This window comes from Molothrus aeneus, chromosome 2 (genome assembly GCF_037042795.1).
Source record: "Molothrus aeneus isolate 106 chromosome 2, BPBGC_Maene_1.0, whole genome shotgun sequence".
Lineage (NCBI taxonomy): Eukaryota > Metazoa > Chordata > Aves > Passeriformes > Icteridae > Molothrus > Molothrus aeneus.
In genome coordinates this window covers 115095668-115123239 of record NC_089647.1, presented here as the reverse complement: position 1 = coordinate 115123239, position 27572 = coordinate 115095668, and the positions used below count along the sequence as shown (strand labels likewise).

Sequence of the window (27572 nt, the reverse complement as noted above, 5' to 3'; positions counted from 1 at the left end):
TTTTAATATATTATATATAATAATATATAATATATAATGTAGATAATATTATTTATTCATTTATTAATTTTAATTTTAATTTTAATTTTATTTAATTTTAATTTTATTTCTAAATTTGTATTTTTATATATTTTATTTGTATCTATTTTTATATATTCTAATATTTATTTATTTATTTATTTATTTATTTATTTATTTATTTATTTATTTATTTATTTATATATTTATACACGAACCAAATACGACACAGGTTTTCTCCCCCCCGATTTTAAAGAGCCACCAAACCGGAATCGTTTATTGGGCGGGTTTTTTGTGGGAGGTGAATCCCTGCTCACAGAGCCGGAGCTGTTTTCACTCTTTCGCTCGGCCGGGGATAAAAACCCGACAGAAAATCCCTGTCCCGGCCGCGGTGCCGCCGCTCCGACCTTGGGAATGACGAGCGCCGTTCTTCACCTCCCCTGCGGGGAAAAACGAGATTTTTGGGAGGTGCTGACAACATCCAGGCGATGGCAGAGCTCAAAGTGATCTCCTGGGGAGGCATTTCCAGCCTTGGAATTTTTTATTTTATTTTATTTTATTTTATTTTATTTTATTTTATTTTATTTTATTTTATTTTATTTTATTTTATTTTATTTTATTTTATTTTATTTTATTTTATTTTATTTTATGTAGCTGCTGCCCTCTCAGCTGTTTCAGTCACGAGCCCACCTGGAAATGCTGATCTAGTTGTGTATAATAACCTGCATGATAATTTAATTGATGTATTAAAGCGCAGACCCAGTTGTATAAATCATTGCTGTTGCTCCTCCTCCTGGCTGTTCCCTGTTTTGTCTGGCATTAATTGAATTTATAACAAATTAAATGCTGACCACCTGCAACTCTCATTTTGCAGTTCAGTTATTTCTGAATGACGAATGCTGAAGGTTTTAATAAACCCACATTTACTGCAAACTTTTTTTTTCTAAGGGTTCTTAGACTGAAATTTTCCATGTGAATTTTCAGCGTCAGTGTGCTTCCCTGAACATGAAATTTTGGGGTGTGCTGCAGTAACAGCAGCATTGAGCCAAGTTAATAAATGATAAATTAATAAACAATTATTAATTAAGGGTAAAGCAATTGCAAGACAACAGTGCTCAAAGCAAAATTGCGTCTAAAACTGCAATAAATTATTTCCCATTTTAATATTGCTACAAAATTTAATTTATGCTTAAATTGGCAAAGAGTAATCTGGTTTCAGTTATATGCTGTAGAGCCATTAGTAGGCCAGAGAATAATTTGGAATATTTTCTTATTGGGGTGGCACTAGAGGAGCATTGAGTAGACAGGATTTTATTGCTTCTCTTCCAGTTCAGTGGCTTTAAATGGATTAAAACAGGTGGTTGTTCTACTTATGTCCTGTAAAAATTATTTTTCTCTTCCAAATATATTTTCCAGTGATATTCACATGTGGGAATATTCACTGACAGTCACCTGTTGGTCAAAGCTTTCTGTGCTGGGTAGAGATAATGCAGATTTTTTGTTATCAGTTACTTTTGAAAAAAATGCCTGAAATTGGGCACTGAGAAATCAAGGGCCCCCCAAACTGAGGGGTTTTGTATCCAAATCATGGCCAGTTCTGGCTGAGCTTTACCACATTATTTATTTATTTTTTTTTTCTCCTATAAATAATATCAGACCAAACCAAACCTCAGTTTTTACTTTCAATTGCCTCCCAGCCAATTTCCTGTCAAGGAGAATTTGTAGGATTCGGCCTCAAGTTTGAGCTGGTTGAGGTTTGCAGACTGCAAGGATACAAGTTCATCACACTCAAAGAAGGATATTTGTGCTTATTAATTTTGGATGCTGGCAGGGGACGAGGTTGCTCAGCTTGATTGGGGTTTTTTTATGTCAGAAATTCTCTAAATTGAAGGGAGAGATCATTAATACACAGCCAGCCTTGAATTCTTTAATTTATTTTTTTTTTTTGGCAGGTGAATTCCCTTTGAGGTTCAAAGAGAGATATTTGTGCTCATTAATTTGACCTTTTCTGCTTTCCTTTTGGAAGTTCCCGCTGTTGTAGAGCTGAGAGCTCTTTGCTCAGAAACGCATCCTCGAAAACGCAGCCCAATCTCAGCGTTGCTGGCGGTGCCATGAAATACATTGCAAATAGCTGGGTCTGCCAATTGTGCCATAAAAAATGGCTCAGGCAGGGCCTGACTCCCCCCTGAGCACCACAGAGCCCAGGATTTGGGCTAAGCACTAAAAAAAGCCTCAACAGCAGCAAAACATCCCCTGAAATGCAGCAGCAGCAAAGCTGCAAATGCAGGGGCCGAGGTGGATTTCACAATGACCCTGAGTTTAAAGGAACAAAATCAGATAAAAGGGTAGAAACCCATAAAAACCACTCCCAAACCCCTGCTCCTCTTAGAAAAAGCCATTTTGGGAATAAGCAGCCACCATAAATACATTTTTTTTACCTGTTAATTTTTAAAAATGTGAGCAGGAAACATTCTTAGTGCTGTTTGTTCACTCTGTTCTGGTACAGCTTTAATTGTTCAAACCATTTAATTCATGCTCAAATTCCTTTAAATCTTGCTTTGCTTGATATATAATAATAAATAATAATATAATAAATCAACTTCCCTCCACAAGGGCCCTGTTTGCTCCTCAGTTTTCAGCCTGGGTTCCTCTCACCCTGAATTTTTAATCCTGAAGGATTCAGGATTTTACCTGCTCAAATCCATCCATTTCATCAGTGCCATTATCCCAAAGCACTGAGCATTCCCATCCATCCATCCTGGAGCAGAAATTCCCTCTCTTGTACTTTTTGCTCCCAAAATTTTCAAATTTTTGCCCAGAAATTGTTATTTTGGAGGAATATCCATCCACCAGATCTTGTAGGTCTTGGTATTATTATTATTATTATTATTATTATTATTATTATTATTATTATTATTATTATTATTATTATTATTATTATATTTTTATTTTTATTTTTATTTTAAATTTTAATTTTATTTTAAATTTTAAATTTTAATTTTAATTTTAATTTTAATTTTAATTTTACTCTTTCCTCAAAATTTTGCTGTTTGTTGCTGTTGAAGTCGGAAATCATCCTCCAAAATCCATTTTTTTCCCCCACTGTAAATGCTTTAAACAGATTTCTTGCTTCTTACCCTGTGCATTTCTCTTCGTTTCAGACTCTGGATGGTTTTGTTTTCGTCGTGGCATCCGATGGCAAAATAATGTACATTTCTGAAACAGCCTCTGTGCACCTTGGCCTGTCCCAGGTATGTGCTCTGACACCTAAAATATAAATAAAATAAAGCTGCTAAACACAAATTTGGACTCTCACACTGCTGCCTTGCTTTTATATAAAGTAATTTATTTTTTTTTCAGGGCTGTTTGAAGCTTTTTTCTCCTTGCAAAGGGCTTTGGTAAAAGACTCAAATTTCCTTTCCTTGCCACCACATCAGCCTGAATTTATATCTGTTCTTGTTCATTGTATTTTACCCCTCATTACCTTTCAGAGGGGCCATAAATAATATGATATTGCAAATTGCAGATGGAGGCAGGGCCTGAAACCCCAGCGTGGTCAGGCAATAGGGCTGAAATAAAACTCAGAATTTGACTCTGGGAGCCTCAGATTGTGTCAGATATCGAGGCTGCCCGTGAAAGGGAGAAAAATCTGATGTGGAACAGGGGGTTTATGGTAAATGCGCTGGAGGAGGAGGAAAAAATAAAAATAAAAATAAAAATTAAAAAAAAAAGATTGTGTCAGATATCGAGGCTGCCCATGAAAGGCAGAGAGATCTGAACAGGGGGTTTATGGTAAATGCATTGGAGGAGGAGAAAAAAAATTTAAAATAAGGAAAAAATCCTTCAGAGAGGGCACAGAAGGGCCTTTTTATTAAATAATTTGACAATTAACTGAAATAAAACTCAGAATTTGACTCTGGGAGCCTCAGATTGTGTCAGATATTGAGGTTGCCCATGAAAGGCAGAGAAATCTGAACAGGGGGTTTATGGTAAATGCATTGGAGGAGGAGGAAAAAATAAAAATAAAAAGGAAAAAATGCTTTAGAGAGGACTCAGAAGGGCCTTTTTAATAAATAATTTGACAATTAACTGAAATAAAACTCAGAATTTGACTCTGGGAGCCTGAGATTGTGTCAGATATCGAGGCTGCCCATGAAAGGCAGAGAAATCTGAACAGGGGGTTTATGGTAAATGTGCTGGAGGAGGAGAAAAAAAATTTAAAAAAGGAAAAAATGGTTTAGTGTGGACACAGAAAGGCTTTTTTATTAAATAATTTGACAATTAACTGAAATAAAACTCAGAATTTGACTCTGGGAGCCTCAGATTGTGTCAGATATCGAGGCTGCCCATGAAAGGCAGAGAAATCTGATGTGGAACAGGGGGTTTATGGAAAATGCGCTGGAGGAGGAGGAAAAAAAATAAAAATAAAAATAAAGGAAAAAGGGGGGCAGATTTATGAGTGTTCACATGGAATTCAGGGCAGTTTTTCCTGAGTTTTTCCAGCTCAGTGCTCTTTTCAGCAAAGCATTTTATATGGTTGTGATAGAACTCATAAAACTCAGTTTACTACTGTTCTGCACCAGAACTATGAGGGGGTTTATGGTTTTATGGTTTTTTTTTTCCTCTTAGATGGACATTTCTAATTTTTTTTGCCTTCTTGGGATAGGCACAAGGGCAAAGAGCCTGAATTTATTATAGAAATTGAAATTAAAGTAGAAATTGTCTTTCCATGCCTTTGTTTGTAACTGAAGTCCACCGGTAGCACCTGACCTGAAGTTTGCCAAAGTCTCATTAAAAAAATTCCTCATTAATTTCAGCAGGCCCTGGATGGGACTTGCAAGGAGCTGAAGTGTTCACTTGTGTGTCAAACATTTATCAGTAAATAAATGAATTGAAATAAAGCCCAAAGAGCAGAGGAGCTGAAGGTGAGAGAGAGGAGAATATTCTGAAAATATTCTGAAATTAAATCTGGTGAATTTATCCTGTGGCTGTTTCCATAAACAGAGAGAGAAGGGCTTTAATGGTGGGGATTATTTACCTTAATTTTTTGTAGTAATCCATATTTTTAATTGAATAAAATGTGGAGTTTTTTGGATGTGTGTTTATAACAATGATTTTAGAATTAGTGGCTACAAGAAAGAAAATGGAACTCAAGAAGCAGAGAAAACAAGGATAGAAACCCATAAAAACCACTTCTAAACTCCTGCTCCTCTTAGAAAAAGCCATTTTGGGAATAAGCAGCCACCATAAATACTTTTATTTTTTTACCTGTTAATTTTAAAAATATGAGCAGGAAACATTCTTAGTGCTGTTTGTTCACTCTGCTCTGGTACAGCTTTAGTTGTTTCAAACCATTTCATTCACGTTCAAATTCCTTTAAATCTTGCTTTGCTTGACAATCAACTTCCCTCCACAAGGGCCCTGTTTGCTCCTCATTTTTCAGCCTGGGTTCCTCTCACCCTGAATTTTCAATCCTGAAGGATTCAGGATTTTACCTGCTCAAATCCATCCATTTCATCAGTGCCATTATCCCAAAGCACTGAGCATTCCCATCCATCCATCCTGGAGCAGAAATTCCCTGCCCTGTATCTTTTGCTCCCAAAATTTTCCATTTTTCGCCCAGAAGTTGTTCTTTTAGAGGAATATCCATCCACCAGATCTTGACTATTATTATCATTATCATTTTTAATTTTTATTTTATTTTTTAATTTTAATTTTATTATTTTAAATTATTTTCTTATTATTAACCCAGTTATTTGGGACAATTAAAGAATTATGGGATCAATGGGACACTAAATAGACTTTGGCACGTGTAGGAAGAGGGGACTGGCAGTGTCACACAAGTTTTAATCCCATTTATCCCTCCTGGTCATCTTCTGTGTCTGAATCCCACATACATGGAAATATCTATAAATCCTTAGTGCAAGTTGGGCTGAGGAAAATCAGAAGATTTGGCCAAGTTGTTTTTTGAAGGCAGTTTAATTAGCTAAAATCCCAAACTTTTCACTTCAGCAGGAGTTTGGAACAGCTGAGCTTGAAAGTTGTGGGATTTAAAATAGAAGGGATTCTCAAAACACAAAAATTCACAGTGAGCAGGGATTGATTTATAAAATTTATTTATAAATAAAATCTTTAATAAAATAAATGTATTACTATAAATAATATAATAGTATGTAAATATATATAAAAATATATAATATATATTATATATATATTATATATTATATATATAATATATTATATATATTATATATAATTATATATATTATTCTATATACATTATTAAAAATTTATTATATTATTTATATTAATACATTATTATATTATATAATAATATTATATTATATATTATATATTATATATTATATATTATATATTATATATTATATAGAATATAATTATTATATAATATAATAATGTATTAATATAAATAATATAATACATTTTTAATAATAAAATTAATTTTTAAATAATACAATATTTTAAATTTATTTCTAAAATTTCATCCTGATTTCTCACCAATCTGTTCTTGCTCTGCCTCAATATTCTCTTTTTGAAGGGATAATTTGGCTTTAAGCAGAACTAGCACTGGATTTGGGCTGCTCCCACTCCTCAGAATACAAATCCATTTATCCTGGGGTATTCCTGCCAGCTCCCAGGGCCTCCAGAGGAGATCTTGTTCCCACTCCTCTGGAAATCCTGGCATTCCTGCCCCTGCCACCAACCAGAATGGGCTTGGCCAGGAGAAGGAAATTCCCCCATCATAGAATAAAAAAGAAATTCCACATTATATTTCCAACAAGTGCCCTCACAGAGCCAAAGCAAGCTGAGAGCAGAGTGGTGGTGACTGGAAAAAAAAAATCCTTTAGAATGGGCACAGAGAGGCCTTTTTATTAAATAATTTGACAATCAACTAGCCCACACATCAATTTCCTGCTCGAGTGCCATTTGTTTAAAAATATATCGTTCAACTAAATAAAAAAGCCATTTAAAAAGAGTTTTGCAGACTATTTTTGGAGGCCTGCTACAGTGGCCTTTATCTTCTGGCCGAGTTTAACTTCAGCAGGAAGAAATTAAAGCTTGAGCAAAAGCCAGGCTGCCTGAACCAGTCATAAATTTCAAGCCAGCATTAAGGATTGTTTTGAAGCACGGCTTTGCCTCAGAAACAGAGTTTCTGAAAAATCTACATCTTCATTTGTGGCCCTGCCACTTCATTTGTGGCTTTGGAGTTCGATTTGCTCCCAGCTGGAGCAGGAAAATTGGGAATTTTGCTGGAGGACCCTTCCTCCAGCTCATCCCAGCCCAGGGATCAGCTGCCTTGGACTGCCTGGCACAGCCAATTTATTATTTTGCCTTTTTTTTTTTTTTCCATGGATAACAAACAGCTTCAAATTCCCCAAATATTTTTTTCCCCTCAGAGTCCAAAGGCACAAAAAAGAAAGGAAAATCCTCTCGGGGAGCAATGTGGAAAGACAATTTTTAATTTAATTTGGAGGTCTGGAGCTTATTCCAGCAGTTTTCTGGATCCATGAGGGAGCCAGGCTTATCTTTGATAAATCTTGAAATATTTCACCACAAATGAACTGTTCCAGGAGTTTATTTTGCTTTTATCCAATGAGTCTATGAGAGGTAAAATATGTAATTATTTGCCCTAGAATCCATCCACTTAGCCCTGTGTGTTTATTATGAATCATTCCTTGGCTGGAAAAAAAGAAAATAAATCTGAGTTGCTCATAAACCCCCTGTTAGCAGGAAATGCTGAGATTTGGTATTTACAGCTATTAAAAACTGCATCAAGGAAGGTGCTTTAATAACCTGAGGCATGGGGCTTTAGCTTTATGAATTGAGCTGTAGAATTTCTGTATTTTAAAGTTTTCAGGGTTTCTTTGTGGGCTTTGAAAGAGCTGAATGTGCCTAGCAAGGGGGCGAGACTCCAAACTATGGATCCACATTTTGGTTATTTGACTCTGCCTTTGCCCCCATCTCTTCGCTGGTGGTTTTATTATTTTAAAGTCCATTTTGAAAGTCAATTTTGGGGTCAGTTGTTGGAATCTGAAATGCAGGGAACTCTCAGAACTTTGGGGCTGGGAGTCAAAGCTTAGAATGAAACCCAGGATTTGATCTGAGACCTTGGGAAAGGCTCCCAAACTGAGGGGCTGGAAGGGAGAATGGGGATTTGTGGGTTAAAGCCAAGGTTTAAAGCCAAGGTTAAGCTAAGGAAAGGAAAGTTTGGAGTTTTAGAGTTTAAGATATAAAAATAAAAGCAGTTCCAGAGGTAAACAAGGAGTTCAGAGTGCAGCACTGTGGGTTTGTGTGTCAGAACATGATGGGCTAAGAAAGCTCACACTGTAACATGGGTCCATGAAATGAAATATTTAAGGGTTGGGTCAAAACCTTAAATATCCTTGTTGGCAGTGTTTTATTAGTCAATAAGTTAAAAAATCTTGTCATTAATGTTTTTGTGACCTTCTGAGCCATGCAGTGAAGATGTGAGCTGAACTCACCCTTCCTGCCTGTGTAGAAGATAAGAAAAATAAATCACATCACCTAAAAAAGCTCAGAGTTCCCATCCCTAACTCATTCAAAATTCACCAAAACCCCCACAGTCAGTGTTGCACCTTTGCCTCCTGCTGATTTTCCAGGGGTTGCAAATAAACCCATCAGAATAAAAACCTTTTCAGTGATTATAACAAGGAGAACCAGTCATTATTGCACAAAGGATTTTCGGCTTGAATTTTAGACATAAACCCTGGGACAAAAAAGTGAAATTTTGGATAAAACGGTGACCTTTGACCCTTTGAATCCCGTGGAAAAATGTGAATTTCCACGAGGAATTGTTTAAAAACAGGGATGAGTTTGGGAAAAGCAAGAACCATCCATGAGTTACAGTTTTAAAGAGAAAATATCAACTGCAGCTGATGAGGTTGGTCAGCTTGATTGGGGTTTTTTATGTCAGAAATCCCCTAAATTAAAGGGATATTTATAGGGTTATATATAAATATAAAATTTATTATAAATAAATTTTATATTTATATATAACCCTAAATTATTTATTTATTTAAACCCTAAATATTTCTTTCTTTGTTTGTTTATTTATAGGGAATTAATACATAGCCACCCATGAATTCTATTTTTTTTTCCTTCTTCTTTTGGAAGGGAAATTCTCTGCTAAAAATGGCGCTTTCATTCCAAGGGCAAAACATTCAGTGAAAAAAAAAATCACTCTTAACCAAAGATAAAATAATGAGAAGAGGTTTGTGAGTGATGATCCTTTGGGGTTGGACACTGACCACAGAACGGCAATTTTGCCCTGTTCTGAAAATGAAATGTCCATCATCAGAAGAATTTTTAGATTTTTTTTAATGTAGGTGATCAGGATATTTATGAAGACACCTCTGGACACTTGCAGGATGTTTGTCCCCTTGTAATTAGAAATAAACAGAAGAATTTCCAGGCAGGACCCACAGGGAGATTTTGTGTTTTCCTTCCTCCCTGACAAGAAATTGGATGTGGGATGTTCCTGCAGCAAGCCCCCACCTGTCTGTGGCTGAAAAGGAGCAGCCAGAGCTTTTTAAGGGCAACTTTAGAGAAAATGACAGAAATGAAGCAATGTAGATAATCACTTTCCCCATTCCATCTTTTCCTTTTCCCTTTCCTTTCCTTTCCTTTCCTTTCCTTTCCTTTCCTTTCCTTTCCTTTCCTTTCCTTTCCTTTCCTTTCCTTTCCTTTCCTTTCCTTTCCTTTCCTTTCCTTTCCTTTCCTTTCCTTTCCTTTCCTTTCCTTTCCTTTCCTTTCTTTCTTTTTCTTTTTTCTTTTTTCTTTTTCTTTTTCTTTTTCTTTTTCTTTTCCTTCCTTCCTTCCTTCCTTCCTTCCTTCCTTCCTTCCTTCCTTCCTTCCTTCCTTCCTTCCTTCCTTCCTTCCTTCCTTCCTTCCTTCCTTCCTTCCTTCCTTCCTTCCTTCCTTCCTTCCTTCCTTCCTTCCTTCCTTCCTTCCTTCCTTCCTTCCTTCCTTCCTTCCTTCCTTCCTTCCTTCCTTCCTTCCTTCCTTCCTTCCTTCCTTCCTTCCTTCCTTCCTTCCTTCCTTCCTTCCTTCCCTCCCTCCCTCCCTCCCTCCCTCCCTCCCTCCCTCCCTCCCGTTTATTTTCCTTTCACTCTCTCTTTCTTTCTCTTCTCCATCTCCCCTTTCCTTATATTTTTTTTCCTCTTTTTTTCCTACCTCAGTGCATTTTCAGCCTGGTTACAAGATCAGCTCCCTGTTGATGTGTTTGTGTTTGCAGGGAGGGGCTGTTGGAAAGGAGCAGTGGAGGAAGAGATGCTTAGAGGGGAGAAAAAAAAAACAAAAAGCAAGTTTGCACAGCCCTGGGAAGGGACATTCCATGAATAATGCAGAAAATGGAAGGATGAGGAACATTTTCAGGGGAAAAAAGAAAGAAAAAAAAGATTGCTTTGTGAGGGCAGACAACTTCATTTATTCCAAAGAAAAGGCAGCTCCCAGGATCTGAGAGAGGAGCGGGATGAGCTCAGAAGAGTGGCTCCAATTACTGCCCCTCTCTGAACTGGGGGCCCGAGGCACACGGGGCAGCCCAGAACAACTGAGACTCATTTCAAACCCTGCAGCGGCAGCACTCTCCTGTTTTCCTTCAAATTTCATTATTTTAAAATTCTTTTTTTGGAGATTTTTACAGATTTAAAGCCAGGAGCGACTGACTGGGATTAATTTCTGTGTCCAAAGCAGATAATCCCACAATTCTTCCTCTCCTTCCCAGATCAATTCCTCATTCTCTGCAGTTTTCTTTGCCTCATCCTACATTGATAAGGGCATTTAGGGTCAAAATAAGGAAAATTATTTTCAATTTTGGTCCATTTATGTGTGTTTTATATCAAATTTTGTGGAAACGAATCAATAAAAACCTCAAAGCAACAGCATCTCCTCTGGATTCCCAGAACTGGAGGAGATAAATAAAGGAATTCAGCTCTGTTTCCTCATCAATTCCTCATTCTCTGCAGCTTTCTTTGCTCATCCTGCATTGTAAGGAAATCCAGGATAGCAATAAGGAAAATTATTTTCAATTTTGGTCCATTTATGTGTGTTTTGTATCAAATTTTGTGGAAATTAATCAATAAAAACCGTAAAGCAACAGCATCTCCTTTGGATTCCCAGAACTGGAGGAGATAAATCAAGGAATTCAGCTCTGTTTCCCCCTTAAATCCATTCCTGCAGCTTTCTGGGGGTTTGGGGGGTGGCAGGCAGAGCTGGCAGAGGGGGCACGGGGGGCACGAGGCCCTTTTTGGTTTTTTGTGCCACTGTCAGCAGTGGGAAAGGCGGGAGCACATCCTGTGCAGGCAAAGCTCAGGGCAGGACAGGGACTGCACAAATATTTAAGGCAGATCTTCGCTGTGAGTCTTTGTTCAGAGCAGTGAACATCCATGGAAATCTGATTTTTGGGTTCTCTCAGAGGCCATTTGTGTACCTTAATTTTTGTAGCAATCTGTATTTTTAATTAAAAAAAACCCCCAAAAGTGGAGATCTTTGGATGTGTGTTTGTGTTTGTGTTTGTTGGAACCCTGGCTGCTGAGAATTGGGGACTTTCTGTGCTGCCAGGCACTGACCCCAAGAGAACACTGCACTGACCTGAGGGCCTGGAGAAGCTTCCAGAATGGAATGGCAGAACTGGGATTGTGGGGTGGGGTTTGAATAGAAGTGTGTGATATCACAGGGTGGGAAACTCAGAGTTTAAGGGTTTAGAATACAGGAATAGAGAGAAAGCAAGATGGAGGGTTTAGGGTGGAGGCTGCTCCTTCTTCTTCACCTTCCTCTCCTTATACTTCTCCTGCTTTTTCTCCTCCTTCTCCTCATTCTTCTTCACCTTCTTGTTCTTCTTCACATTCTTCTTTTCCTCCTTCTCCTCTTCCTCTTCCTCCTCCTCCTCCTTCTCCTCCTCCTCCTCCTCCTTCTTCTTCTTCTTCTTCTTCTTCTTCTTCTTCTTCTTCTTCTTCTTCTTCTTCTTCTTCTTCTTCTTCTTCTTCTTCTTCTCTTCTTCTTCTTCTTCTTCTTCTTCTTCCTCCTTCTCCATGGGTTTGGGTGGTTTTGTGTCATTGGATAAAAAAGTCCCCATTGTGGGCACAGGTGGTTGGGTATTGGGTTAAAAGTGAAAATAATTGAGGTGTCATTTGTTAATTGGGCAGTTTATCCTTCAAAGGCCTTGGAGAGAGAGAGACAGGGCTCCATTTTTAGTTTGTTGGAGTGAAGCGCTGCAGAACTCAGGGTTTGTGAGGCTGTGACAGAGATAAGAACTGATAAACATCTGAGTGCCAACAAGAAATACCCTCTCACACATTTAATCCTGACCCTGGCAGAAAAAAGAAATTAAGACTTGACCTGTGTTTATAACAGTGATATTGGAATTAGTGGCTATGAGAGAAAATAGAGCTGAAGAGGTAGAGAAAACAAGGATGTAAACCCATAAAAACCACTTCCAAACCCCTGTTCCTCGAATATCTTCAGAAAAAGTCATTTTGGCCCTGCTGCTGGTGGGAAAACACAAAGGGGTTGTGTGAGAGCAGGTGAGAGTTTCTGGGAACCTGCAGGAACATCATTTTTATTTGAATATTTGCCTTCCTGAGAGGCATTTCTACAGCTCTGAGTTTTCCTCCCGTTTGTGGCAATTTAACTTTTCTACAGCTGCTCTAATTTATCACTTCATTCCCAGCTCTAACAGGAGCTCCTCTGTCCCTGATGCAACACCAGAAATTCCCACAAAAACCTCTCCGACATCAATCACCGCTGAGGAAAGAATTAATTGGGATTAATGGCTGTGATTTGGGAGATGCTTTTGATACACCCAGCTCATGTTTTAACACTGGAGTGTTTGAGGGCAGAAAATGACCCAGCTGCTTTTATTCCATGGTTTCTTTCCAGGTGGAGCTCACTGGAAACAGCATTTATGAGTACATCCACCCCTCGGACCACGATGAGATGACTGCTGTCCTCACTGCCCACCAGCCTCTGCATCCTCACCTCCTGCAAGGTACTTCTGAGATCTGCCATTAAAACACAGTGGAAAAGCATAAAAAAAACCCCATTCCAGATTGAAATGTACCAAATTGCAACCCAAAGCATTCCATGAATCCATAAGTTCATTTACATTTACATTTACATTTATTTATGGTTTTTATTTTATTTTTATTTTTATTTTTATTTTTATTTTTATTTTATTTTTATTTTTATTTTTATTTTTATTTCTATTTTTATTTCTATTTCTATTTCTATTTTTATTTTTATTTCTATTTTTATTATAGTTACAGTTATAGTTATAGTCATACTTATAGTTATATTTTATTTTTATTTTATGTTTAATTTTGGGGTTTTGTTTATGCCTATTTTCATTTATTTTTATTATTTTATTTTCATTTCATTTTTATTTTTATTTATCCTGTTCGAAGCTCAAATGGGGGAGAAGCAGAAACTCAAAACTGTGATCCAGGATTCAATGTTTTTACAGGGAATAAGGTGCCTTAAATTAAATCATGCCTTTTATGCCATGGAGCTTTAATTTTAATTTTAATTTTAATTTAAAATTTATTTTAAATTTAATTTTTATTTTTCTTTATCCTGTTCAAAGCTCAAATACGGGAGCAGCAGAAACTCCCCTTTGATCCAGGATTTATATATTTAATGTTCTTATAGGGAATAAGGTACATTAAATTAAATAATGCCTTTTGTGCCATGGAGCTTTTTTAAATTTATTTATTTTTATTTTTATTTATCCCGTTCAAAGCTCAAATAGGAGAGCAGCAGAAACTCAGTACTGTGATCCAGGACTAAATGTCCTTACAGGGAATAGGGTACCTTAAATTAAATAATGCCTTTTGCCATGGAGCTTTTTATTTTTATTTTATTATTTTTATTTTATTTTTATTTTTATTTATCCTGTTCGAAGCTCAAATGAGGGAGCAGCAGGAACTCAAAACTGTGATCCAGGATTTAATGTTCTTATAGGGAATAAAGTACCTTATATTAAATAATGCCTTTTATGCCATGGAGCTTTTTATTTTATTTTATTTTATTTTATTTTTATTTTTATTTTTATTTTTATTTTTATTTTTATTTTTATTTTTATTTTTATTTTTATTTTTATTTTTATTTTTATTTTTATTTATCCTGTTTGAAGCTCAAATGGGGGAGCAGCAGGAACTCAAAACTCTGATCCAGGATTTTATGTTCTTACGGGGAATAAGGTACCTTAAATTAAATAATGCCTTTTGCCATGGAGCTTTTATTTTATTTTATTTTATTTTATCCTGTTCGAAGCTCAAATGGGAGAGCAGCAGGAACTCAAAAGTGTGATCCAGGATTTAAAGTTCTTACAGAGAATAAGGTACCTTAAATTAAATAATGCCTTTTGCCATGGAGTTTATTTTATTTTATTTTATTTTATTTTATTTTATTTTATTTTTTTATTTTATTTTATTTTATTTTATTTTATTTTATTTTATTTTATTTTATCCTGTTCGAAGCTCAAATGGGAGAGCAGCAGGACCTCAAAAGTGTGATCCAGGATTTAAAGTTCTTACAGGGAATATGTTACCTTGAATTAAACCAAGTCTTTTGTGCCATGGAGCTTTAAAGAGGTTTTTATCTCAGCCCAGTGGTTGTTTCATCTCTTTTATTTTGTCATGGTTGCTGAGGCTGCAGAAATCTTGTGGTGGCCTGGCTGTGCACAGCTCAGCTGCAAGGTCTGAGTGTGGAAAAGAGCCAACAAAACCTCAGCTAATTGGGAAATGGAAGGATATTCTGAATATTTTAAAACAACTGTTACATTCAAAGCTTGGACAACAAAACCAGACTTAATATTCTCCACTGTAAGCAGAGCAGAAATGGGTTCGGCAAAGAAAAAAATCTCATTTAAAAAGTGACTTTTGTGGAAAATCTTGTCCTCTTCTGCTGTCACCCACAGAAATATTGGCCCCACCCTTTGAGTGTGAAGTTGTCACCTCAGTGTTGCAATTTCTGTGTCAGAAACAAAAATATTCCCATTTTTTTAGTTTGTGCTTCCTCGGGGCCAATCCTTTGAACTTCCAAAGATCAGAACCAGTCGGGCTCCAGCACAAAGCAGCTCCCACTTGTATTTCAGAATTGATTTATCTGGATTTATTGATTTCAGCTGCCAGTTTCTGCCAGCCTTTTCCAAGCACAGCTCCTAAAAAACTTGAGGAATTTTGGGTTCTTGCTACGATTTTGTTCAGGATTTCTTTATCTTTTTCACTTTTGGTGCCTGTGCTTGGTTCTGGTCTCTGTGATTCCATCAGGGCAGAAGTGTAAATTCTGAATTCAGGGAATGTTGGTGTGCCTGGGAGCACCTGGGCTGCTCCAAATGCTGGAAATGCAAGAATTATCTCAGCCTCCTTCTCTTTTCTTCCTCCCCAAATAGGTATTTTTGGGAAAAAACCCCTCCCTTGGTGTCTTGGAAAGCAAACTCTTCTTTTTCTCAATCTCCTCTTATATGATTATTTCATACTTTGTTCATTCCTCTGTCAGAATTTTTAAAAAATATTGATATTTTAAAAAATCATATTGATATTTTTTAAATTTTTTCTCCCTTTTCCCAACTTACTGAGAAACAGAGGAGACACCTCTGATGGAAATGATTTAAAGGCGATTTTCATGGTGGCACTGGGTAATCTTTAAAGTCTCTTCCAGCCTCAATAATTTGGTGAAATCCAGGAGTTTTCATGCAGTTTTGCTGATATCCAGAATTAGTAGTGAGATATTTGAATACCTACTGGCTTGGCAATGGCAATGGCAACAACCTCCTGTTTGGCTTAAAATTTAAATATTTTTCAATTCATTCTTAGAGATTTTTACAGATTTAAAGCCAGGAGCAACCGACTGGGATTAATTCTGTGTCCAAAGCAGATAATCCCACAATTCTTCCTCTCCTTCCCAGATCAATTCCTCATTCTCTGCAGTTTCCTTTGCCTCATCCTACATTGATAAGGAAATTTAGGGTCAAAATAAGGAAAATTATTTTCAATTTTGGTCCATTTATGTGTGTTTTGTATCAAATTTTGTGGAAATGAATCAATAAAAACCCCAAAGCAAGAACATCCCCTTTATATTCCCAGACTTGGAGGAGACAAATAAAGGAATTCAGCTCTGTTTCCAGATCAATTCCTCATTCTCTGCAGCTTTCTTTGCCTCATCCTACATTGATAAGGAAATTTAGGATAAGAATAAGGAAAATTATTTTCAAATTTTGCTAAAAACCTCAAAGCAACAACATCTCCTTTGGATTCCCAAACTTGGAGGAGATAAAGAATGGAATTCTGTTCTGTTTAGGGGTTATTTTATTTTCTCTCAGTTCTGGAGCGTGTGTATAAAAATAACCAGAATCTACAGCTAAATCTTTCTAAAATGAGCAGAATGAACAAATATTTATTTACTGTTGCCTTCCTTGTGCCAGTAATTCCCTTTCCTGCAGTGTTTTATCCATTAAAATCTTGAGGTATAACCTGAGACTACCTGGTCTGCAATAACCAAATCAAGTTTTTTATTTAATCCAGTGAAGATTTAAAAACTATTGAATAAATGACAGGAATGAAGCAACTTCTGTCTGTGTCTGAGTAGATATTTTCAATATTTAAGTAAAACATAAAGTTCTATAAATAACTTAAAGGGCAGTGAAGTGAAAGTGGCTTGATTAAAAAAAAATAACCAAGAGGAAACCAGACTATTTTAATGGTATTTTTTTGTCATTTCAGTTTGATTTTCTCTCTTTTAATCTTTTAAAACACACCTGAATCATCAAGTCGCTTGGTGGAATCAAAAATTTCCTTTTATAACTTTATTATCTTATATATTTCTGCAATCTGGGGCATTGCTTGGGCATAAAATCAACTTTGCACTGCAGACACAGAATTTTATATCCCAAATTTCCAGCTTGGCTCATGGAACCTGCCTTGCTCAAGATGTTTTCTTCAGCTAAAGCTCAGATATTGATATCCATTTTTAGTTCAGCGGTTGCAGCTGGATAGGATCGGTTTTGAGAGGAATAAAATCAGAAATATCGACAATATCTGTGCTTTGTGATATTCTGTTATTGGGATTAAAGAACTCAGCACAGATTATTTTTGACCTCTGGTTTTAGAGTTTTTGTAAATTTGGGTGTCACCTCTATTTATTTCTCAGGGAAATGCAAATTATTGCTTTGCATAAAATCAGACAGTGTGTGGATTTCTTTACACAATCCTCACTCAATCCTCACATTGTTTTTCTTCAGATAAATCACCCTGGTATTAAAAATAAAAACCCCATATTGTTTATAAAGCATAAAAATTCTTAAATTATTATATTTTAGTGTTTTTAAATTCTTCTTTTCTTCTTCTTCTTCTCCTTCCTCTCCTTCACCTTCTCCTCCCTTACCTTCTCCATGGGTTTGGGTGGTTTTGTGTAAGTGGATAAAAAACTTCCCATTGCTGACCACAAGTAGTTGATTATTAAGTCAAAAGTAAAAATAATTTAAGTTTCATTTCTTAATGAAACAATTTATCCTTAAAAAACCTTATAGAAAAAAAAATACGTCTCCATTTTGTAGGTTGTTAGTGTGAAGCATTGTGAAAGTCACAACTTATAAAACTGGAATATAGATAAAAACTAATAAACATCGAAATCCAAACAAAAAATGCCATCTCACACATTTAATCCCAACCCTGGCCCTAGGAAAAAACCAAAACAACCCAACATTACTTTATTACAAGATGTTTTCAAGTTTTATACCCTTAACAAAGCATGATCTTAAGTTATTAGTTGTATTAAACCAGCTCATTTTATTTCTTGAACACAGTATTAGCATATTGTATTTTACTGGTATAAAGTAATTAATGTTAATAATTGATTGGTAAGAGTTCAAAGCAAATTATTAAGGTATGGATGTTGTTCATTAAGGTACTGTAACCATCCCTTATATATTTATTTTATCAGTTTCTATGTAAATGGCCTTGTTGCTTTTCTTTGCTATGGATACACTCGAATTTTATTAATTTCTTTTCCTGCTAACTTAGTTCTTTGCCCTGCAGAGCAGCTGCTGAGCCTGTCTGCACCTGGGCAGTGCCCAGCACCCTCTGGGGGAAGAACCTCGTCCTAAAACCCAACCCAAACCTGCCCTGGCCCAGCTCCAGCTGCTCCCTGGGTCCTGGCGGGTCCCGGATCAGAGCCGCCCCTCTGGAGGAGCTGCAGCCCCTGAGGAGCTTCCCCTCGGCTTCCTCTGCTCCAGACGGACATTCCAAGTGTCCTCTCCTTGTGTGGCCCCTCCAGACCCTTCACCATCCTCATGTCCCTGCTTTGGGCACTCTCTGAGAGCTTTTAGACCTTCCTGCTCTGGTGGTACCCAGAACAGCCCCAGCACTCGGGCTGAGGTTGATCAAGAGCAGCTCCAGAACTTCCTGCAGTCCTTGAGGAGTTTGAAGCTTTGCTCTCCTCACACAGAGCTTAAATCCAAATTTCCAGGCCAGCCCAAGCTGCCAGAGCTCAGCAGCAAAGAGTTTTGGCTCTGGCATGGTGAGGGGACAAGGCTGGCAGGGCTTTGTGACCCTGATGCCTTGAGAAGGCTGAGCTGGAGCAGAGGCTGGGCAGAGCTACAGAATAAAGCAGGGATTGATTCAAAGCATCTCCTCCATGGATGCACCTTGGGCAGCACCAGAGCCCAGCCAGGGCTGCACCCAAGATGAACCAAAATGGCCCCAAAATGCACGGCCGGGCACGGGGTCTGTCCCTGGGATCAGTTCTGCTCCATTTGCACCTTGCAGTTCATTGTCCCATTCCAGCTTCAGCCCCTGCAGTCCCACCCTGCTTGTTTTTCTCTCTCCAGCCCACGGGGTTTGTGCTCTGGGGCTGAGATTTGGATCATTTGTCCTTGGTGCCCAGCTGGAGCAGGAATTGTTTTGTCTCCCTGCTCTGTGCACAGAGCTCACCATCCCAGAATATGAACCCAGCCCCACACACTAAAGCAGCACAGAATGTGAAAAATAGAAAAGCTCAAACCTGAGGCATCCATGTGATGCCACCAAGTTCCCTCTCCAGGGGTGATGAGCACTTTGGATGAGGCTGAAACTGGGGCTGGATTTCAGGACTGGGTCCTGAGGGCTGCCCCAGGATTGTTGATCACACCCAGCTCCCACCAGCAGGGCCTTGGAAGGGAAAACCATGGAATGCAAACACAGGCTGGGATGAACATGAGCAACCAGGACCTTAAGGCCTCAAATATTATAACCAAAACATCTGGGGCGCTGCTCTGTCTCCCTATTTATGCAGAAATCTTTGTTTCCCAGCTCACAACACTGAGTTTAAGGCTTGCAGCAGGGCAGCCACACTTCCCAATCCATCCATTTCTTGTCCCGGCTGCTGCTGCAAGCAAGACAACAAGAAAATAAAAAATATTTGCACTGCAGGTTAACCAGGAGAAGGAATTAATCAACGCTGCCCTTCCATGTGTGTTTGCAGGCAGACATTGTGTGCCTCTTATTGCTTTCAGATGCTTTTCCTGGGATTTGAAAGCTTTAAAACACATCCTCAGCTCCCCAAATTTTGCTGACTCACAGGGCAAGGCGTGGCGTGCTAACAGCAGTTTGTGAACATTCCCCAGAGCAGGGAAAGAAATGTGGAAGTTCCTGCAGTTCTTCCAGTTTTCTGCTAACTGGATAATTCTGAAATGATGAGTTACAACCTGATGGAAGCTGCAGAAGAATGTGGAATACATTATGTCAGCCTTTCTCCACTCCACTTGATGCTTTAAGGGCTCTGTTTCCCTCAGCCAAGCAGCAAATCCCTGGGCAGGATTTTCCTCCACATTCCCTAAATGCAGAAACTTCATATTTAAAGAAGGGAATAGAAAAATTTTGCATCTGGCAAGATGTTTTTTGCATGAACTTAAGAATTTTTTCTAGTTGTACATGGGCAAAATACCAACATGGAAAGTTATTTTAATTTTCATTAATTTAAATGTATTTTACAGAACCATTACTGAGAGGTGATGGCTTAATATGATCCCGTTGTCACTGTTTGTTAGGGTTACTTTAAATCTGAGAAACATGGAAATTATCATTTTATAAACTCTAATTTACCAATTATAATTATAAATTTTGATGCACAAAAGTGGAAAAAGATGGCAAATTGCTGACAACTCATTAAAACATCTCTTTTCATTGGTAATTAGCAGTAAAATCCACCAAAGCAGAGTGTAAAAATCTGTTATTTTCCTTTCCTGCTGAGTCCCTTTCCCAAGAAAACTTTGGGATCTTCACTTGGAGGAGCAAAGGAGGATTTAGGTGGATGTCAGTGAATGGCTGAGTTTGGATATGATAGGAATGATAATGGAGAATTTCCCCTCTGCAGCACTGCCAGCATTCTGAACACAGGCAGGAAACAGAACAAACTGCCCAAATGGGGGAGGAAATTTGGACACTTTGTGCAAGTTTGGAACTCCAGGACAGGTGACAACAGAACTGGTTTTGCTTTTCTACCCCAACAAATCATTACCAGGAAAAATCAAAATGTTTGCAAGTCCCTTTTACCAATCCTGGATTTTCACCTTCTAGGATTATCCTGAAACTGGGGGTTTTTTTGCAGACATCTCTTCTGTATGAGCCCGGATGAGCTCTCTTTTGGTTTGGAATTTGGTGTCACCGTTGCTCAGAATTAAGGGATGGAAGTTGTGGTGTCCTGGATCCTGATCAGCCTCAGAGGAGGAGGCTCCAGGAGACCTCAGAGCCCTTTCCAGGGCCTGAGGGGCTCCAAGAGAGCTGGAGAGGAGCTTCCCATGAGGGCATGGAGTGACAGGACAAGGGGGAATGGTTTTAAACTGACCAAGGGCAGGGTCAGGTGGGATCTTGGCAATGAGGAATTGTTCCCTGGCAGGGTGGGCAGGGCTGGCATGGAATTCCACCCCTGGATCCCTGGCAGTGCCCAAGGCCAGGCTGGACACTGGGGACATTGGAGCAGCCTGGGACAGTGGGAGGTGTCCCTGCCATGGCAGGGGTGGCACTGGATGATTTTTAAGGTCATTCCAAGTCAAACCATTCTGGGATTCTTTCTGTGTGTCACAAATCCATGACCTTGTGCTCACCAGAGCCAACTGAGATCCTGCCCAGCTCTCTCAGCAGGCCCTGGGCTGTGTGGGCCCCAGATGCTCTGCAGATCCCACCACAGCAACAGCAGAGCACGTGAGGCTTCACAGAACAGAGCAGATCCAAAAAAATAACAACTGAAAGGGACAAAACCCTGCAGAGTGTCTGGGGGATGGGCAGCGAAGGGGATTTCTGTTATCTGGGTTTCCAGCAGGGACATGGGGACCTGTGGGACGCAGGAGCTCCAGGCAGGCACAAGGTGGACAGGAGGGAAGGTGGAATCAGGTGGCCATTTTTAGGTGCTCTAAAAATTCTTGACTTTCCTATTTTCCATTTCCTCCACCAGAGCTGGAATTTGGGTTTGCACCCCAGCTGCTCTGTGGAGCAGACACAAATCACTGGCTGGGCAAGAGCTCCCCATTTTAATGCTTCTTTCCAGATTATTTTGTGCAGGGACAGATGAGGTGCCCCATTCCTAAAGCTCCCCATTTTAATGCTTCTTTCCAGATTATTTTGTGCAGGGACAGATGAGGTGCCCCATTCCTAAAGCAACACATGGGCAGTTTCAGGAATATTCCTTTACAAAGTGGTTCTGCAACAGAGCAGTGTCATGTTTTGGTAATGTCAAAATCTGGAAATGGGAGATAAAAGAGCAGCTTTTACCTCAGAAAAAAAAACAAAACAAAGGCATGAGAGGTGAAGCTGTGGGGAAAAAAGTTCATAGTGATCTTTCTTTCCTCACTCCACTGAGCAACCACAGGATTCTGTGACTGTTTTCTGTCAAAAGAGATTAAAGATGGATTGGAAAGCAAAGATGGAGTTCAGAGTTGCTCCTCTAGGGATGGACAATCCTGGCTTCCATAAACAAAAGCATAATTTCAAAGCAATGTTTGGAGAACCCTGCTTGGCGGTCGTGCAATGGGAGTGAACAAATGCAAATTCTTTATCCAAAATATCAGGGCTCCTTTTCTTTACCATGGCATTTATTCTGTTTATGGGAGTATGAAAATACAAATCTGTGAAAGAGAAAAAAGCTGGTTTATTCTTGCCTTGAAGTCAAACTGTATTGCAGGATAGGCTAATAAAAGAAAAGGGATTCATGGAGAAGATTCCCTTTGTAGAAATGGTGCTCTGGGAAAGAAACACAACTTCTCCATGTCCATACCATGGATTTTCTGTGTTCTTATCCCCAGCTCACTGTGTTTCAGCTCTAGGGGGGTGTTTGGACAAATCTGGGTTGGGATTTGAATTAAATAACTTAATTTCTGCCTCATTTATAGCTTTTACTGAACCTACTCAACTCCATCTCTTCAGGCAGGGAGATCTGTAGGCTGAGCAGGCAATAGGGAAATAATGATTAAAATAGAAATAATCATTGGGACAGAAAAACTTTGATGAGTCTGATAAGGGAAACATGGATTTGGGTAAAAAGATACACAGTGGTGCATTTGAAATGGACATCCTGGACATGGATATGGGCCCTGATTTCATGGAACCACAAAATGATGGAATGGTTTGGGTTGGAAGGGACCTTAAAGCTCATCCAGTGCCACCCTACTGAGTGCTCCAAGCCCCAGTGTCCAACCTGGCCTTGGACACTGCCAGGGATGGGAAATCCACAAGAATTTGGAGTCATAAAAAGATCAAATTAATGGATAGAATAGAATAGAATAGAATAGAATAGAATAGAATAGAATAGAATAGAATAGAATAGAATAGAATAGAATAGAATAGAATAGAATAGAATAGAATAGAATAGCATAGCTGACCTGGAAGTGACCCACAAGAATCACCCAATTCCAGCTGGAATATCTCTGAAGGATTTTCTGCTCTCTCCAGGATTATTTTGGTTCTCATCCTTCATCAGCTGATGTCTGCAACATGTTGGTTTCACCTTTCTCTAGAATGAATAGAATATACATAGAATTTTGAACATTTTTTATATCTCAGAAGAAAGGAGTTCACCTCCAATGATGCATTTAGATAATTAACATTCCTGAATAATTAAATACAGTGGCCCAGCTTCAGTTGTTAGATTAATATTCTCTAATAATTAAGAAGTTTATTTTCCTTTAGTGTTTCTTCCATTGTGGTTCAGTCATAACATTTTATTATTCATTATTTTCTCTCTTGACTTTCATATCTATGTGCTTCACCCAGAGATCTCTTAACCCTTAAGAACTTCATTGAGTTTCTTTCTTTTACCTCTTCTTGACAGCCCAAATTCTCTCTGGGCTCTCACATTTGCTTGAAAGAACCCCAGTGATATCAATAATTTCAGCACTAAGTCTAGATGCTGCAAGTTGTTATTTTTTTTTCAATTTTTTCCAAGCTTAACTGTGATTTCTCCTATTTGAATATTCAATGTCTCCCTCTTTGTTTGCTAAACCTCTGAGTACCCCATTTTCCACATCATCCTCATCAGAGGAGAGAATCTTTCTCTTAAAGCTCATCCTGCACCCATTGGGTGCTCCAAGCCCCAGCGTCCACCCTGGCCTTGGACACTGCCAGGGATGGGAAATCCACAAGAATTTGGAGTCATAAAAAGATCAAATTAATGAATAGAATAGAATAGAATAGAATAGAATAGAATAGAATAGAATAGAATAGAATAGAATAGAATAGAATAGAATAGCATAGCTGACCTGGAAGTGACCCACAAGAATCACCCAATTCCAGCTGGAATATCTCTGAAGGATTTTCTGCTCTCTCCAGGATTATTTTGGTTCTCATCCTTCATCAGCTGATGTCTGCAACATGTTGGTTTCACCTTTCTCTAGAATGAATAGAATATACATAGAATTTTGAACATTTTTTATATCTCAGAAGAAAGGAGTTCACCTCCAATGATGCATTTAGATAATTAACATTCCTGAATAATTAAATACAGTGGCCCAGCTTCAGTTGTTAGATTAATATTCTCTAATAATTAAGAAGTTTATTTTCCTTTAGTGTTTCTTCCATTGTGGTTCAGTCATAACATTTTATTATTCGTTATTTTCTCTCTTGACTTTCATATCTATGTGCTTCACCCAGAGATCTCTTAACCCTTAAGAACTTCATTGAGTTTCTTTCTTTTACCTCTTCTTGACAGCCCAAATTCTCTCTGGGCTCTCACATTTGCTTGAAAGAACCCCAGTGATATTAATAATTTCAGCACTAAGTCTAGATGCTGCAAGTTGTTATTTTTTTTTCAATTTTTTCCAAGCTTAACTGTGATTTCTCCTATTTGAATATTCAATGTCTCCCTCTTTGTTTGCTAAACCTCTGAGTACCCCATTTTCCACATCATCCTCATCAGAGGAGAGAATCTTTCTCTTAAAGCTCATCCTGCACCCATTGGGTGCTCCAAGCCCCAGCGTCCACCCTGGCCTTGGACACTGCCAGGGATGGGAAATCCACAAGAATTTGGAGTCATAAAAAGATCAAATTAATGAATAGAATAGAATAGAATAGAATAGAATAGAATAGAATAGAATAGAATAGAATAGAATAGAATAGAATAGCTGGAAGTGACCCACAAGGATCACCTAGCTGTGATATTTTGAGTTTTGCTTTATTCTGATGGATGTGGCAGCACCCAGCAGAATCCCAGGGCTTTATTTTCCTTTCAATCAGCTTTACAATTGCAAACTTAATTCAGTTCTTTTTCAATTTGCTGTCCATTTCTGCTGTTTTTGAGGGTACTGAGTGGGTCACGCTGGCAGAGTTAACACAAAAACTAATTAATTGGTTTTTTATGTCAATTCACAGTCTTGCACATTCCAGAGCCAATCCTGACTCATGGGATGAGGCTTCAGCCACAGCAAATCTCTGCTGTGTGGCTTCCCCCCACCCAGTGTGGAAATTTGTATTTAAAACTCCACAGTGGGAGTGCCAGCCCCTTCACATGCCAGCTTTTCCCCATGGGGATCCAATTTTAATTAGAGAGACAAATTAGAGAAATTCAAATGCTCAGGAAACATTTCTTTCCCCTCCTTGCTAAATCCTTTTTCTGTGGTTGTATCTTCAGACCTTTAAGCCCAGAATTTAATACAGAGAACCTGTTGGTTGTGAGGCTCAGACCACTGGAGGAGTGAATTGGGTGATGGAGGCACAAAAAACAGGAGTAAAACTCAGCAGTTTAATCAAATTAAAGAAAGATCCCAAGTGGGTTTTGGTTAAAACACTGTGGGGACTTAGGACAAAGGTGAGGACCCTCCTGCTTCCCTGATTTTCCTATTCACAGTTGTACCAAATGGGTTTTCTTGCCCTTAAATAATTCTGCCAGACTGCAACCTTCAGTAAAAAATCAGAATTATTCATGGTGTCTGGACCATTATTGAGAGTAATTAGCATTACAGATGGCAATATTCTATATTATTTATATAATAAATAAATATATCTATATTATTTATATAATAAAAATATATAATAAATATAATAAATATATTCCATATTATTGATATTCTATCAGAATATTCCTGTCCCATATCCTTAGCAGAAAGTCTGTGCGTACCTGACCAATGACCACCATGAACTTTAAACCTTTTTGGAGGTTATCATTGAAGATATTTGTTTAAAAACAACCTCCCAGGGGGGTTTTGGAAGTCAGACACTGCACATGGAGCCCAGAAGGTCTGGGCACGACCAGCCACGTGCACTCCAATTATTACAAACCCACTCAATTTCCTTGTTCCCCAATTATTACAATTAATACAAACCCACTCAAGTTCCTTGTTCCCCAATTATTACAATTAATACAAACCCACTCAATTTCCTTGTTCCCCAATTATTACAATTAATACAAACCCACTGAATTCCCTTGTTCCCCACTCTGTTGTTAGTTTGGAGATTCCCTTAATTCCCCCACTCTTCAGAGGACACTTTTCCTTCCCTTTACCAATAAGGACTGAGGTTTGTTTGGAAAGAAAGGAGTTCCTTGTGAAGTGCTGGAACCCTGGTTACTGAGAATTTTAGATTTTCTGTGCTGGCAGGCACTGACCCCAAAAAACCACTACATTTAACCTAAAAGCATAGAGGAAGCTTCCACAATTAAATAATAAAACTAAAATGATAAGAGTATAGTTTAAATAGAAGTGTGTAATATCGTGTAGTAAAAAGCATAGAGTTTAAAGTTTTAAAATATAGTAATATATATAAAAGAAAATAAAAGTTTTAAAACGAAAGTTAGTCCTTCTTCTGGAGTTTAAATAATATTATGTAATCAAATAAAAATGTCCACATTACAAACCACAAATAATTAATTATGAAATTAAAAATAAAAATAATCTAAATATCATCTCTTAATGAAACATTTATCCTTAAAAGACCTTCTAAAAATACAGCTCCCTTTTTTAGTTTATGAATAAAGTACTATAAAACTCACAATTTATAAAAGTATAATGTGAATAAAAACAAATAAACATCTGTGGTTACTAATTGTTGTGGTGTTGTTGTGGGTCCCAGGACGAGGTGAGAGATGAGAATTGACTCTAAGTTTTTAGAAGGTTGATTTATTACATTATGATATTATATTAAAAGAATATTATACTAGAACTATACTAAAGAAAGAGAAAGGAGACATCAGAAGGTTAGACAAGAATGAATAATAAAAACCTGTGACAGACTCAGAGTCCCGACACAGCTGGGCTGGGATTGGTCATTAAGTAAAAACAATTCACATGGAACCAATCAAAGATGCCCCTGTTGGTGAGCAACCTCCAAACCACATTTTAAGCGATCAGATAATTATTGTTTACATTTCGTTTCTGAGGCTTCTCAAGGGAAAAATCCTGGCAAAGGGATTTTTCAAATAAAATATCACAATAACGAACATCTAAATCCAAACAAAAAATACCATCTCACACATTGAATCCCAACCCTAAAAAAACCCCAAAACTGAACATCAGTGGTGGTAAAACCAGAAAATTGGAGACCCAATTGTGCTCAGTTGGCCAAATTTCACAGGGAATCCTGACAGGAAGGTGAAATAAATCCTGAAGGCAGGGATGGAGTGGGAAAGGAGAATGGCTGATGCCTTGTGCAGGCTGCCCCAGAGCAGAGGCTGGGCAGGGCTAAAGAATAAAGCAGGGATTGATTCAAAGCATCTCCTCCATGGATGCACCTTGGGCAGCACCAGAGCCCAGCCAGGGCTGCACCCAAGATGAACCAAAATGGCCCCAAAATGCACGGCCGGGCACGGGGTCTGTCCCTGGGATCAGTTCTGCTCCATTTGCACCTTGCAGTTCATTGTCCCATTGCAGCTTTAGCCCCTGCAGTCCCACCCTGCTTGTTTTTCTCTCTGCAGCCCACGGGGTTTGTGCTCTGGGGCTGAGATTTGGATCATTTGTCCTTGGTGCCCAGCTGGAGCAGGAATTGTTTTGTCTCCCTGCTCTGTGCACAGAGCTCACCATCCCAGAATGTGAACCCAGCCCCACACACTAAAGCAGCACA

The 27572-nt window shown here is 38.2% G+C and overlaps 1 protein-coding gene across 1 annotated transcript in view; it reads left to right on the top strand.

Annotated features, from left to right (window-relative positions):
- Window positions 1–27572, top strand: part of SIM2 (SIM bHLH transcription factor 2) — a 67441-nt gene that overhangs the window by 10488 nt on the left and 29381 nt on the right. The window contains exons 4-5 of the mRNA XM_066545564.1: window positions 3180–3269; window positions 12937–13045. Coding sequence (XP_066401661.1) covers window positions 3180–3269; window positions 12937–13045 — 199 coding nt within the window. The remainder of the gene's footprint in view (window positions 1–3179; window positions 3270–12936; window positions 13046–27572) is intronic.